Consider the following 15,993-nt stretch of genomic DNA (forward strand, 5'->3'; position numbering starts at 1 on the left):
TGACTGAAAGTGGTTCAGCCGGCGCATGTGGGAGATCGGCGAACTGCTGGCATTTGTGGCAAGATCTTGACACTTGCCGGGCGTCCTCGCCAAGCGTAGGCCAAAAGTAGCCCTGTCGCATTGTACGATTGGCCAGGGATCTGGCGCCCGAGTGGTTTCCGCACTCCCCGCCGTGAATTCCCGCCAGCACGAGCTTTCCTTCCTCCGGGGTCAAACAGCGGAGGTTGGGGTGAGTGAACCCTTGGCGGTAAAGCTTGCCATTCTGGATATTGTAGCGGGTTGCTCTCCGCTGGATTTGGCGTGCCTTGACCTTATCCTCTGGTAGTGTGCCGTTGCGCTTGTATGCAGTGATTTCGTCCATCCAGCTGGGGTTGATTTCAATGTTGAAGATCTCCGCTAGGGTTTTCGTGATGCTTGGCTTGTCCAGGCATTCCACCCTTGTGTCCGCTGGACTTTGATGTGGTTGGGCGGTTGCCAGTCTTGCCAGGGAATCAGCCTTGGCGTTCTTTTCCCTGGGGATTTGTGTGATGGTGTGAAAGTTGAACTTTTTGAGCAACGTTTTGACATATCCCAAGTATGCCGCCAGCTGCTGGTCCTTTGCCTGGAAGCTGTCGTTGACCTGGTTAACGACTAATTGAGAGTCGCTGAATATGTTGACGCTGTCAGCCCCCGAGTCAATGGCGAGAAGTAGACCGGCGATCAGTGCCTCGTACTCCGCCACATTGTTTGAAGCTTTGAAGTTGAATTTCAACGCGTACTCCGCGTTCAGTCCCCCGGGTCCTGTTAGGATGACTCCGGCGCCGCTGGCCTTGGTGCTGGCGGATCCGTCCACATGTAGGCTCCAATCTGACTGGAGGGGACTCGCCTCCCCGACGGTTACTACTTCCGCTCCATGTACTATCTCTACACCGGGTTCAGGCTGACGATCGGTGAGTTCAGCGATGAAGTCCGCCACTGCCTGGCCCTTTATGGCGGTTCTTGGTTTGTATTCTATGTCGAACTCGCTGAGCTCGATGGCCCACTTGCTGAGGCGCCCCGAGTGTTCAGGGTTCTGCATTACTTGTCTCAGCGGTTGATTTGTTAACACATGGATTGTGTGGGCCTGGAAGTACTGGCGGAGGCGCCTGGCGGCAACGATAAGTGCAAGGGCCAGTTGCTCCAAGGGGGGATACCTTGTTTCTGCTCCGTTCATGCCTCTGCCGGCGTAGAACACCGGGAGCTCATCCTGGCCTTCCCTTCTAACAATTGCGCAACTTACCGCTGATGCAGATACCGCTAGATATATGAATAGGGTTTCTCCTTGGACAGGGACGGAGAGGAGAGGAACTGCCGCCAGATATTCCTTCAGGCCCTGGAATGCCGCCTGACATTCCGGATTCCAGTCGATGACCTTCTTGTGCGTTGTTTTGAGGAGTTTGAAGAATGGGGCACACTTGTCAGTGAGTCGAGAGATGAATCGAGAAAGGGCGGTTAACTTGCCCTGGAGGCACTGGACGTGCTTCTTGTATTCTGGGTCCGCCAGGTCAAGGATGGCCTGGACCTTGTCTGGGTTAGCCTCGATGCCCCGCTCGCTGACAATGTATCCCAGGAATTTGCTAGCGGTGACTGCAAAGAAACATTTTTCCGGGTTGAGGCGCATGCCGTAGGCTAGGAGAATGGTTACTATGATCCTGAGGTTTGCCACATGTCCGCCGGCCTTTATGCTCTTAACTAGCATGTCGTCCACGTAGACCTCGATGATTTTTCCCAGATGCTCCGCAAACATGGCGTTCATCAACCGCTGGTAGGTGGCACCGGCGTTCTTCAGACCGAAAGGCATGACATTGTAGCAGTAGAGGCCTTTGTCGGTCGTGAAGGTTGTGCATTCCTGGTCGCTGGGGTGCATTTTGATCTGATTGTATCCGGAGAAGGCGTCCATCATGCTGAGGAGCTCATGTCCGGCGGTGGAATCGACCAGCTGATCGATACGGGGTAGCGGGAAGCTATCCTTTGGGCACGCCTTGTTGAGGTTTTTGAAGTCAACACACATCCGCCACTTGCCGCTGGGCTTTTTGACCATTACCAAATTTGAGATCCACTGGGGATAGACGACTTGGCGGATGAATCCAATGTCCTGGAGCTTGGCGACCTCTTCTCCGATTGCCCGATATTTTTCCTCATCGAAGGCCCTCCGCTTCTGCTTGATGGGATAAAAAGAGGGTTTGATGGTCAGTTTATGAGTGATAATCTCAGGGGAGATACCTGGCATGTCTGCGTAGGACCATGCAAAGACGGAGGCGTTATGACGTAGGAATTGAATGAGCTCTGCCTCTACTTCTGGATCTAGTTGGGCGCCTATACGGACCGTCCGCTCAGGGTGCTCGTCCGAGATGCAGACAACTTTCAAGGATGTGTCTGGGTTGACTGGCTCCTTCCTCACATACTTCTCCTCCTCATCCCTAGGGTCCTCGAAGATATTTGGTGGTGGTGCCTGGTTTCCCACCGTTAGGACATCATGGCGGCGTGTTGACTGTGCCATAGTCGTTGAATAACACTCGCGTGCCAACTGCTGGCTTCCCCTCACACTGCCTGTGCCGTTAGGCGTGGGGAACTTCAGGAGAAGCATGTACCCGGCGATAATGCACTTAAGCTTGTTGAGCGCCGGTCGTCCGAGGATGGCATTATATGAGCTGAGACAATCAACGATTATAAATTCTGTATGTACCTCCGCCATACACGGACTAGTGCCAATAGTCAACCGCATGTAGTCAGAACCGAGCGGCTGTGTGACGTCACCAGAGAAGCTGAGCAGCGGCTCATGATCCTGGAGCAACTTGTTATTCCGCTTGAGATGGCTGTAGCAGCCGCTGAAGATGACGTTGACAGCGGACCCGCTATCTACTAATATTCTCCCCACTGAGAACCTACCAAGAATGGCGTCGACCAAGAAGGGGTCATCATGGGGTAGGTGCACCCCGCGCTCTTCTTCCTCAGAGAATGTGATAGGTTCCCAACCAACTTTTGGGACCTTGGCGGATCTCTCGTAACGGATGTTGCAGACTTCCTTTGGGTGATTAACGCGTGCGTAACGCTTTCTGGCTCTGTGAGACAAGCCTGTGATTGGAGCACCGCCGTCGATTGTGTTAATGCGGCCCAACGTCTCTACGTTGGCGATCACCGGTGGTGGTTGGCGCACCTTGAACTGTTCCATCTTGCCTTCACGGTACAAGGTCTCAATTGCCGTCTTGAGTGCGTTGCAGTTGTTGGTATTGTGGCCGCTGTCCTCGTGGTATTTGCACCATCTGCCGGTGTTTTTGGGTTTGCCCGTCTTTAGGTATTTTGCTGGAGGAGGTGGCGGGATTTGATCCTTGCATTGATTGTATATTTCCTCGTACGAGGTTGTGAGGACCGTGAACACTGCATACCGCTGAGAAGACTCCGTCTGCTTGTTGCGGTTATCCTCCTGGGTTGGGCGGTTGCCCTTGTGGTATTGATCCTTCTGCCGCTTGTTCTGGTAGTGGCCCTGTGGCCATTCCCTCTTCTTGTCAGTTGGTGATGCGGCGGGTGCTTTGTTAACGGTCTCATGCTGACTGGAGGTGGGCTGTGCTGCCTTTGCTGGCGTTGCCGGTGGCGGTGGGACTTCTCCATATGTAATGAATTCCGCCTGGGCGTGAATGACCGCCTCACTCATGATATGGTCATATGCCGCATTTGGGTGATTGTAGTTGAGGTGATAGAGGAATGGTCCCTTGAGGAGTCCTTGCTTGAAGGCCGCCGATGCCATCGATTTGTCCAGATCGCGGCACTGAGATGCCGCCGCTCGCCACCTTGTGACGAACGCCTTGAGTGACTCATTCTCTCCCTGTTTGACGCTGAACAGCTGACTCGTGTTATGATGTCCGGCGGACAGTAAGATGAACCGGGAGAGGAATGTATGTGACAGTGCGTTGAATGAGTCGATGGATCCTGGCGGACATTCGAAGAACCAATTCATTGCCTCTCCGTCCAATGTTTCGCTGAACAAGTGGCACAGAGTGGGGTCGTCAAATCCCTTATTGTTGGTGACCTTCTTGAAGGTGTCCATGTGGACGAAGGGGTCGGTTGCACCGCTGTAGTGCGACATCTTTGGAGTTTTGGCGTACGCAGGCCTGATAGCTTGCAGGATTTCGGCGGTGAAGGGTCCCGGTCTGGACGTGAAAAGCGGACTTTGAGTTGACGGCGCGGCGCCCGACTCCGCCCGGACCAGCCTTTGTTCCAACTGCTGCATCCTCTCCAGAATTTGGGCTGTTGCGTCGCCAGTGGGTCCGGCATATACACTCCGCTGTGTCTGCCTATGCCTTGGCGCAGGCGGACCACCCTCAGTTCTTGCCCTAATTTCCGAGCGGTTGGTGCGTGGTACCGACTCTGCTTCCTGCTCCAACATGAGTTGGGGAATGGGCGGTGGTCCCATCCCTAGTAGTTCAGGGGGGTCCAGCGGGACCTGCATCTGTACAACCGGTTCTGGTCCCAATGCACCAGCGTTGGGATGACTACGCCTTGTACTATGCGAATGCTCGCTCTGTACCGGGTTGTCGGTCCTTTCTAACGTCCTTTTCAGGTCATCAAAACGTGACATCAGCGCAGCCACCTGCTTTTGGGCCTCGGTCTTCTCTCTGCGCTCCTCTTCACGTTCTTTGTTTGCCTTGTGAAGGTCTGCCAGTGCCAACTCGTACATGGCGGCGAGGTCCTGACCTGGTGGGCGGCTGCTGCCTGGATCCGTCTCACCGCCGGGGTTGGTTGGGGTGTTGAATAGTGCGCGGTTAACACCTACCGCTGGATTGGATGGTTGGGGGATGGCGGACTGGTCTGCCTGCTCATCAGCATTTCCCCCGCTACCGCTAGTCATGGTAGTTGTGATGGGATGACCTCTTGTTCAAGGGTTCCCACAGACGGCGCCAATGTTAATGCTCAAAGTCTGGCGGTAGCCAAACTTCCGTTTAACGCGGGTCCGGCTGGCGGACCGCTACTCTGTATGCTTGGTAATTCCTGCTAGCTGCCAAGTGAAAGACAGGGCGTCAGAGGGAGACCGCGTTGGGCGGTCTTCACTTCTCCGATGCCTAAGTCAGTTGATATATAGGCAACATAGTAATAAATGAGAGTTAATGCGTAATTTAATGAAGGGAGAAGAGAGGACCTTTTATAGGTGAGGAGAGGTCTGATCTTCTCCTTGTTTTCGATGTGGGACTGAAGTGCTTCAGTTCCCAGTTTCAGTAGCTTCTGATGCCGTCTTGGCAGAGTGCGTGGCGGCGCGTCAGCGGTGATCCTGGGGAACGCTTGTGCTCAGGCCGTGGCCCGCCTGGCTGCCTATCTGTGGGTTACTCCTTTGGCGATAGTTGGTACCTCTGGCGGTACGAGGAGTGTGTCTGATTATAGCTAATTATGCTTTGCAACGTACATGTAGGTACAATGACAAAGCTCTTGGATTGTATGCAATAAGTCACGGGAAATAAGGTAGAGCTCAACATCCTGAGCCCACATTAGGTATCTTTTGCCTGCATAATCCAATGGAACAAAATCGAGTCTGTTCGAGTTTGACATCCTGAAAAGGGTGAAACAAGAACGAATTAGTTTCGGAGTCAATGCTTCCACGAACACTAATAATAATAAGATTTCCGAGCTATGCTACCAAGAAATCGATTTCCAAGAATATTTGGATTAGACCGAAACAATGATGTTTAATATGGTCAAAATTTGATGCTTGCGGACGCTCTTAGTCCGAAGATTATGAACACTCTTAGTTGATTGATTACGAATGCTCTTAGTTCGTTTATTATGAACACTCTTAGTTCATTGATTACGAACGCTCTTAGTTCGTTTAGCGTGAATCCCCACAATTCCGCTTATTAAATAATCGAACCCATGTTCGTATTATACAAATCCTGCAGCAAATAAAGGAATTTAAAAGACAAGAAAGCAGGAACTTTAATCACAAAAACTTACTTGTTGATTCGGGGTTTGAGTCACGCGCGTGTTGATGCAGGCGTGATGGAGCGAAGCTAATGAGGAGATGATGAAGCGAGGCTTGCAGCGGTAGTAACGCTTCAACCCTAAGCTAGGATTGCAGTGGCTGTTCGATCCTGAGCTAGGATTGCAGTGGCTGTTCGATCCTAAGCTAGGATTGCAAACCGGTTGCAATCCTGGTCGTGGCAAAGGGATGGAATGCAAGGCTGCAGTGAGTTGCGGGGCAGCAGGGGCTGCAGGCGCGGGGGCGCTTTGCTTGGCGGGCTGGCAGGCGCACGGGCGCGCTGGGTGTGCGGTAGGAGCGCAGGGACGCTGTAGGACAGCAGCGCGCAGGTGTGAGCGCAGGGGCAGGTTGGGAGCAGGGCGCGCTGGCTGGCTGGTAGGAGAGTGTTGGGTTGGGCGCTGGGTGCGTTGGCTGCAGGGGCAGCAAGGAGGCTTGCGGCAGGTGGCAGTTTTGGTGGGGGGAGTTTTTAGGGTTTTTTTTTCTTCTCTTTTAGGGCTAGGGTTAGGGCTCGTGCTGATAACGTGTTGTAGTAAAAATGGAATTGCAGAGAGAATTGTGTCGTATTATTGATAATAGGAGCCCTTTATATAGGGAATTTACAGAGTACAAGAAAGGTAATAGAATCCGAACATAACTAGGAAATCTAGAACCTTCTCCTATTACAACTCTAGGACTAAACCCTAGTTTAAAGAGGCACACTCAATGTCGACTTCCTTCAACAAATGGCAGCTTCACGGCTCAATAACGGACAAATCAACGGCCAATACTAATGTACTGTCAAGATTAAAAGAAACGCTAGTGGACGGTCCACCCTGAATAGTTTTCGCACTACGCACTAATGCACTATGAAGTGATGTATACCAGAAAATCTTCCACAACTGATTTGCCTTTGTTTTCAACATTGGAAGATAAAGCTTACAGCATGAAAGTAACATTGGTGGAATACAAAATAAAGTATAGACTAGCAACATGAAAATTAATATTGATCTTCATCACCACCATCACAGGTAATTTCTTTTCATTAAAAGCAAAGACAATGGTCACTTCAAAAGTATATCATGAAAAGTCAATAAACAGCCAAGTCAATTCTCTGCCACTATAATCTGATCCTTAAATTACTTTGACATGTCTCAAATGGAACTTGCAAATTGCACAAGCAAATACCCATGACTCTTTTTCAAGCAAGTTCGAACAAAATGCAGGTTTTGGCTGTGGAAGTGATCTTAATAGTATGCTCTCTTTCTAATGCAATATTTATTTGCTGTCTTAGCTCCTCCATGCATTTGGACCAACCCTTCACCTCTAGGCTGAAAGGAAATGAAATCGACAGGTTGGCACTCTTATCCATCAAAGGCAGCATACAACATGATCCCAACCGCGTCCTGAGCTCCTAGAATAACTCCATTCACTATTGCTTGTGGCATGGTGTCACTTGCAGTTCAAGGCATCGTCAGAGAGTCACCATGCTGGACCTTAACTCCCAAGGCCTGGCTGGCTCCATATCACCACACATAGCAAATCTAGCTTTCTAAGGGATCTTCGCCTCTATAACAATAGTTTCGCTCAAGAAATTCCTCCACAAATTGGGCATTTGCATAGGTTACAGTTACTATCTTTAATGAATAACTCATTTAGTGGCCCTATTCCTGCCAGCATATCCAATTGCTTCAACCTCACCTTTCTCACTGTCGGTCAAAACAAGCTGGTGGGTGAAATTCCTTCCAATCTTGGTTTCTTGTCTAAGCTTCAAACACTTATTTTAGAGGATAATAATTTGACAGGAGAAATCCCTCCTTCCTTGGGGAACCTTTCATCTCTTACAGTATTTTCTCCGGCTGGTAACAACTTGGTGGGAAGCATCCCTAGTTCTCTAGGTCAATTAAAAATGTTAACCTTTCTTTCGTTGGAAGAAAACAAGTTGTCTGGTACCATCCCTCCTTCCATTTACAACCTATCTGCTATTGTTACTTTTTCTGTAGCGCTAAACCAAATTCAGGGGAGAATTCCCTCACACTTGGGCACTGCGTTTCCTAACCTCAACGACTTTGACATTGTTGAAAATGAATTTACTGGGGCCATTCCTTTGTCGATATCCAATGCAACAAGTCTAGTGTCGTTCGAGGTTGATATTAATAATCTTACAGGACAAGTGCCCAATTTGCGAAATCTTCATAACCTCACAAATTTCTCTGTACATGGCAATCATCTCGGAAGGGGTAAACAAGGCGACTTGAGCTTTGTCTCAGAGTTGATGAATGCCACAAAGTTAAGACGGTTGATTTTAGGCTCCAACAATTTCGGAGGGACATTGCCCACTTCAATATCCAATCTCTCAACCAGTCTTGAACTGCTTTGGGTTTATGAAAACCAACTACATGGAAGCATCCCAACTGGTTTAGGAAATCTTGTAAATTTGCAATCACTCGCTTTGGCGGGAAACTCCTTCACAGGTAGCATCCCCGCTGACATTGGGAAGCTTTCAACGCTTGGGGAATTGTATCTTTCGAACAACCAATTATCAGGAAGCATTCCATCTTCTCTTGGAAATTTAACCATGTTAATCAGTCTTGGCTTGCAGGCAAATAATCTTAGTGGCAGCATCCCTTCGAGTCTAGGGAAATGCTACGGGTTGTTGGAATTGGATCTTTCTCAGAATAACCTTAATGGTACAATATCCCATCAACTACTTAGTGGCCTCCTCTCCTTATCAATTATTCTTAACTTGTCCAGAAACCACTTTGTTGGTTCCCTTCCTGTGCAGATCGGCAAGTTGAGGAATCTAGGTGAACTTGAAGTTTCTGAGAACATGTTATCGGGAGAGCTTCCTAATAGCCTCGGTGATTGTGAGAGTTTAGAAGTCCTACACTTGCAAGGAAATTCCTTCAAGGGGCTCATTCCATCATCTGTGAAGGACTTGAGAGGCCTTCGAGATGTAGACCTTTCTCGAAACAATTTGTCTGGACATATTCCACAGTTCTTTAAGGGCTTTGGAAACTTGGAGAATCTGAATCTATCCCTCAATCACTTTGTTAATGTCTGAAAGTTCAGCGGTAGCTGAACCTTTATTAACGCTGATCCGGTGGGCGGATCAATACTTGTGACGTTCTCGAAGCTTCCGCTACCTGTCAAGTAAAATACAGAGGGCGTCAGAGGGAGACCGCGCTGGGCTGTCTTCGACTCTCCGATGCCTAAGTTAGTCAATGTATTTATGTTGACAAAGTAACAGTAGGTAAGTATTAAAATGCGTAATTAATGAGGAGAGAGGAGAGAACCTTTTATAGGTGAGGAGGAGGTTAATCTTCTCTTTTTTTCGATGTGGGACTGATGTGCTTCAGTCCCCAGCTCTGGGAGCTTCTGATGCTATCTTGGCGCGGGGGGTGGCGGCGCGTCGGCGGTGATCCGAGGCCCAGGCTGTGGCCCGCCTGGCTGTGCATCTGTGTGTTATTCCTTTGGCGGGAATTAGTACCTCTGGCAGTATAATGAGCGTAGCCCATTATAGCTAATTATGCTTGCAAATGTACATGTATGTACAAGTCCCCCAAGTCCCCAGTCAAGGAGGGCAATCTTGGTTGGGGAGTTGTTCGGCGGTTTGAAGCGTTATCTTCCGCTAGACTTGCAATAACATAATTAGCGTCAGTGCGTCGTCAACCATGGATTTACTTAGCAAACGCTTTATACCCTTTCGGGTGGGCCCCTGCTAGGCCCCCCAGGGAGTCCCCCACTCCCCGGCGAAGATAGACCTCCAGATGGTCGGCAATTTGTTTGTTGAGGGGGAGCTGCACGGAGCAGAGGGTGTTGGGTAGCGAGCCCAATCTTTAGTACCCAAATGACGGGGGTCAACGTGCCTGATCAGGGCCGTCGTAGACTGTTGACAAGTCCCCGTGTCCCGTAGGGACAGTCTGACGGTAACGCCGCGTGGCGGTCGTTGTCAGAGTGAGGCGTGGCCTCGGGATTCGCCGCTGGCTGATATCCCCCCGCTGACTGTAGCAGGAAGCAGCGTCCGGTAGACGTGCCTGGCGGTATTTTTTTGAGCGATATTGTGCTGAACAAGTACGCAGCTGGCAAGCTGGAAAAGGGGGTTCCGCTAGAGGTGTGTAGCGGAAGCCGCTCCGCTTGCAGGATGACAAGGAAGAGATTCCGCTGGCGGAGTTTCGCTCAGCGGAGACTGTCATCTGGAAGGTGACAAGGGAGAAGTTCCGCTGGCGGGGTTGCGCTCAGCGGAGACTTCGCCGCTTGGAAGATGACAAGGGAGAAGTTCCGCTGGCGGGGTTTCGCTCAGTGGAGACTTCGCCGCTTGGAAGATGACAAGGGAGAAGTTCCGCTGGCGGGGTTTCGCTCAGCGGAGACTTCGCCGCTTGGAAGATGACAAGGGAGAAGTTCCGCTGGCGGGGTTTCGCTCAGCGGAGAGTTTGCCGCTTGGAAGATGACAAGGGAGAAGTTCCGCTGGCGGGGTTGCGCTCAGCGGAGACTTCGTCGCTTGGAAGATGACAAGGGAGAAGTTTAGGACGGTTGGTGAATCCTTCCCAAGTGGTTGCTTCCATTAGACGCTTCGTCTGATGGTGGTCGACACGTGTCCAACCCCTAGAGGGTTAGACAGGACCCGCCCCGGATTTCACCCTGAAATCCGAAGTGACCCTGCGGGGCCCACCTTAGAAGAAATTCTACCAAAAATTTGGCGGAACTTCCCCTAAAATGGGCAACCCAAACCTGTAGGGAACATTTACACTTCTCAATCGAATCATCCTTATGCCCCTGGAGCCACCCTGCTCCCCAAATCAACATCAATCTCCAATTCACAAAACACATATCTCAACTTGAATAACATAAATCCCATAGGTAATCAGAGCAATTCTAACAGAAAGGTATATGAGGAAAACCTAATTCAAAGGCAGATGCGGAAGCCATGCTGCTGACTATGCCTCAATTTCGTGTACGCCCGACCTCAACTCATTCGCCTGCAAACTGGGCATTTGAAACCGAAGGGCCCAGGGGAAAAGTATTGAAAACACGTTAGTGTGAGTGGACAAAAATAAACAATTCTAAACGAAAGAAATTTTATACTTTCCCCATTTATTTCCTTAAAAACTCTCGATGCATGCAACGATTTAGAAAACAAATCACGAGAAGCTCCGCTCAAGAAAAACCGACTAGCCCCGCTAGTCAGAAACAACTGAGAAAAAAGGTCGAAACTCCAATACTCAACAGGATAAGACCAGCCCCGCTGGTTACACGGAAATCAGACTAGGCCCCGCTAGTCGAGAAATAATAGGATATGGGGAAGATATATCACCATACGGGTAATGGAGCCTCCCAGGCTCTACCTATCCTCGACTGCCACTCACACATAGATTGTGCGAGGAGGAGAACTAATAACCTCAACTTCCACTCACACATAGATTGTGCGAGGAGGAGACCAAATAACCTCGACTGCCACCCACGTGAGGAGGAGAATAAATCACCTCTACTGCCACTCACCAACACAAAGTAAGTGAGGAGGAGAATAAGCTACCTCAACTGCCACTCACCAACACAAAGTCGGTGAGGAGGAGACCTAATCACATGACCCGCGTATGGTGAGGAGAAACCATCGAAAACCAGTAAATCCGTAAATCCATAAGGCTTCTCCAAAATCTCTCAAGATAAAATCCATGTATTCAACGACGTGACCCCGCACGCCAAGATAGTCTCGAAATCATAAACAAATGGGCGAGAATTAATAAATCATTATAATTTATTTAGGAAATCCCATTTCCGATAATATTCCAGAAAAATCTCGAAATCATCATTAAGGCATTCCCAATGCCAAAACCGAAAGTCGATAAATATATAAGAAAATCCAACTCCATCGAAACTCATCTCGAGAATCTTTCAGGAACTTAAATCGGCAATTAGAAATATACTTAATTCCGGAAAATTACCTCGGAAATAAGCAATTGTCAAATAATATTATAAATCATAATCAACCTTTGAAACTCGTTGTCGAGAGCGACTCCACGAGATAAACCGAGATCGAATTTCCGAAAATCAAATCATTTGCTCAATAAGTAATATGATTAAAACTAGAGCATTATTTAAGAAAATAAATGCATGCATCAATATTTAAAAAATAAAAGTCCACTCACAGGTGAGTCTCGCAGCTAATCCTGCTGCCTACCCGTATCCCCTCGCTCAAGGGATCAATCTGTCCTGTAGCGAATGGACATGATATAATTAACCATAGTAAGGAAATAATCTCAAAATCAAAACTCATTCCCTATGGAGTTAGTATTCGTTACTCATAAATTCTTATAAAATCCCACACTTCAATTTGGGATTAAATTCTTGAATACGGAATTTCCTTAACAATTCGACATCCTCACTAAATCTTAAATCATCGCAAGGATTGATTCGATAACTTAGTCAATTTAATTTCAATTCCTTAACCATAAATAACCACCAAATTATAACACAACTCCTTTTCCAAAATTTCCACATTCTTTCATAATTTCCCTTTTCAATCCACAATCACTTTTCCAACTTTCCAACACATTAATTCAATACTAAACTATAACCAAGAGCATTTTAACCCACAATATTCAAAACAACCTTTACCAACATCAAATTTCCAAGAAACCTCAAACCAAACAACCTCAAGCCTAAAACAAGTTCAAAATAATCTCAACAACACACCCATCAACTTCCATACCTGCAACAACAACCAAAATCAAGCAGAAAAGGCCGGAGAAATCAAACAAAAACCAAGAACCCGACAGTTACTGTTCACGTTACTGTTCACACGCTCAAACACCTTCAAATCTTCCTCCATAGATCAAAACAAGCTGCAACAAGGTTAGGAACACGTTCAGCACCTCACCAACAACCAAAACCCTCAAGGAATCCGGCCGGAAACCGCCGGAAACCGGAGATCAAAGCAAAACCCGATTTTCCCTTTTTTTTGAAATCCCTCACCAATTTCTTCTCAAATCAAGGCTACCCAAATCAGAAATCTTACCTTAGATGCAAGAGGAGGAAGAGAGGATCCTCTAATGGCCGGTGGTGCGGACGGTGGCGGTGATTTCGCCGGAAATGGGTTCCGGTTTCGCAGCAAGGAAAGGAAAGAAAGAAGAGAAAAAGAAGAAAGAAGGAGGGGGGGGGGGGGGGGCTGGAATCGGGTTCTCCCGATTTCACTCTCTCTCTCTCTCCTTTTTTACCCACTTTCCTTTAAAATAATAGGGAAATAATAACCATAATAGTAAATTTCCATTTTTGGTCATAACTTTTCCGTAGAAACTCCGATTTAAACAAACTACGTGTCCACGAACTCGATTTTTCATATTCTACGACATTCTCAAGGAAATTTCCTAATTTACCGGACTAAAAAAAAAGTCACTCTTCGGTCAATAACGGTAAAATTTAACTAGTAAAAATTTTAAGGTACGGGGTATTACAGGGTTAGCGTCTGGAGGTTTGTGTAACGTCCCGAACCTGAATCCACCGGTTTACTAGTCATTTGAACGGTAAACGACCTTTACTTTCACTTTTACTTTCGGTTTAGTACTTTTAGTGGCCCTAAAAGTTGACTTTTTATTCGGGTCAAAATTTGAGAAAATGTTCTTCATGAAAGTTGTAGAGGACGTTAAACTAAGCGCGTGCATATGTGGTACGTAAAAATCGGAGCTCGTATGCAAAAGTTATAAGCGAAATACTAAAGTTACTGTGGTAAGTTTCCATTTTTGGAAACCTACCGGCCTTTTCTCTCTCTTCTCCCCCGACCTTTTCTTCCTCTTCGGCCCGATTCTTCCTCCTCCGATTTCTTCCTCCTCCGGCCACCCCACGATGGAATCCGGGCATCAGCTGGCTCGCCTCTTCACCCTTGTCACGTCTGTGGTGGTGTTTTGCAGCGATTTGGCCGGAAGAGCTCAATTTGGAGCTGTGAAGGTTACTGTAGCAGATCGGGATTTCAGTCGATTTCCGGCGATTCCGGGCGTCTCCGGCCACCAAATTGGCGTCGAAGGGTTCTTGGAGTTTTCTGGAAATTTTTTCACCGGCCAAATTGGAGCCCTTCAATGGCAATGTTGCGAGCTACGGCTAGATGAAGGAACTCGTTTGCGTGGTCGCCCAATAGTACTGTGAGTGGACTTTTGTTTTCAAATAAGTGATGCATGCATTTATTTATTAAAGTATGCTCTATTTAATTAACATATTACTTTCCGAGCATATGAATTGATTTTGGAATTTGATTTCGATTTATCTCGTGAATTTGCTTTCAATATTGATTTTCACGAAGTATTTATGATTTATACCGGTTGTGAATTTCGGATATTAATTTGTTATGCTCGGATTCGAATTTTTAATTGATGTTGATTTTCGACGAATTATTCTTCCGAGGTGATTTCCAGAATTAATTACATTTTTATTCGATGTTTTGAGATTTCTGGAAAGGTTTTCGAAATGGGATTTCGATGAAGATGTTTCCGCTTTATCTATCGACTTTCGGTTTTGGCATTGGGAATGCCTTGTTGATGATCTAATTATTCTTTTAGCGTGTGGGACACGCTGTCGATTTATGTGACTTTCTACGAGAATTTCCGGGTACGGTTGGGAATCGTACCCGTGTTTTCTTTATTCGCGGGACTTATGGGGAAGCCTTACTGATTTTCGATTTTCGTATGATTTTAACCCACCATACCTGGGTCGTCATATTTATTGCTAGCTAGCCTATTAGTACTCCTCCCTGCTTACTATGTGTTTGTGGGTGAGTAAGAGCAGAGCATGGGATGCTCCAGAGTGTGGGACACTCCGACCCGAGCCTGGGAGGCTCCCTTCTTTCGTATGGTGAAACTTCTTCCCCATATTTTATCGTTGCTTGACTAGCGGGGCTAGTCCGATTTTCACTGTAGCCAGCGGGGCTGGTCTTATCTTCTTGAGAAACGAGATTTTGGTTTTACGATATAGTTTTCGAATGTGGTGACTAGCGAGGCTAGTCGATTTATCGTTTTGGAATTCTTGGATTTAAAGCTAAATGTGTTTTTCTAATTGTTGCATGCATCGGTTTTTAATGAAATAAATGTGGGAAAGTATGAAATCCTTTTTCTTTTAAATTGTTTATTTTTGTCCACTCACGCTAACGTTTTTTGTCTACTTTCCCCTGGGCCTTTCGGTTTCTAATGCCCAGTTTGCAGGAGTTATTAGTTGAGGTCGGGCGTACGTGGTTCGAGGCATAGTTGACGAATAGCTTCCGCACTTCTTCGTTTGGCTCTGATATATTATGAGTTAATAGTTTTGGGTAGTTCACTTTAGGGGTGACTCGGCCAATTCTCGGTAGAGTTATCTCTAAGGTGGGCCCCGCAGGGCCACCTCGGATTTCAGGGTGAAATCCGGGGCGGGTCCTGTCAGTTTGTCTCCTAAGCCTGGCCGTCTTCTCGCTATTAATGCTAGTAATTATGGATTCCGTAACCGAGGCGACGCCTCGGTTAATCCGGAGAGTAAGTGGAGACGTGGGACACGTGTACGGCTGGTGCGCGATGTCGTTTTTGAGTGGACGGCTTAGAATGCGTTGATGTTGACATAAAAGGGGGGGAACTGAACGAGATTTGACACTTTGCTTCAAATTCTTACTCGTCGTCTTCGCTCTTTGCTCGTCCGATACCGAAGAAAGAGGCTGCCGGAGTTTGGAGGTATCGCACCCGGAGAGACGAAGATTTTCCCCACTGAAGACTACTGCTCACCATCACACCGGAGTTTTCTCCACCAAGGTTGGTATTTGGATTCTTGTTCCTGTTTCATTGGATCTGTTGGTTGGTGGGTTTTTTTTTTTTTTTTTCCGGGTGCTTTCGGGTCTTCTTTGGTATGCTCTGAGGTGTGAAGTGAGGTTTGGGGGGGGGGGGGGGGGGGGGCGGGGGTGGGTTATGGTGGTTGGCAGAGAGTTGGCGTTTAGGGATTTGCTAGATGGTCGAATCTGGGTTGAGTGTGTTTGTTCTTGTTTTGGCATTTTCTAGGTAAACTGTTCTTGATGTTCTTGGTTACAACTG

At 47.7% G+C, this 15,993-nt stretch overlaps 1 protein-coding gene and 1 long non-coding RNA gene across 2 annotated transcripts; one reads left to right on the forward strand and one right to left on the reverse strand.

Moving 5' to 3' along the window:
- Positions 1 to 7,515: 7,515 nt before the first annotated feature.
- LOC133734079 (probable LRR receptor-like serine/threonine-protein kinase At3g47570) lies at positions 7,516 to 8,992 on the forward strand. Its single transcript, XM_062161734.1, has 2 exons — positions 7,516 to 8,649; positions 8,745 to 8,992. The coding sequence occupies exons 1-2, from the start codon at positions 7,602 to 7,604 to the stop codon at positions 8,768 to 8,770; spliced, it is 1,074 nt and encodes a 357-aa protein (XP_062017718.1). The 5' UTR covers positions 7,516 to 7,601; the 3' UTR covers positions 8,771 to 8,992.
- A 1,590-nt stretch (positions 8,993 to 10,582) lies between these two features.
- On the reverse strand, positions 10,583 to 13,110 carry LOC133734080 (uncharacterized). The gene is made up of 3 exons (XR_009858039.1): positions 12,975 to 13,110; positions 12,669 to 12,801; positions 10,583 to 10,945 (listed from the first exon to the last, which is right to left on the reverse strand). It is a non-coding gene; the product is annotated as an uncharacterized LOC133734080 (long non-coding RNA).
- Positions 13,111 to 15,993: the final 2,883 nt, after the last annotated feature.

This window comes from Rosa rugosa, chromosome 2 (genome assembly GCF_958449725.1).
Source record: "Rosa rugosa chromosome 2, drRosRugo1.1, whole genome shotgun sequence".
In the NCBI taxonomy this organism is placed as follows: Eukaryota; Viridiplantae; Streptophyta; class Magnoliopsida; order Rosales; family Rosaceae; genus Rosa; species Rosa rugosa.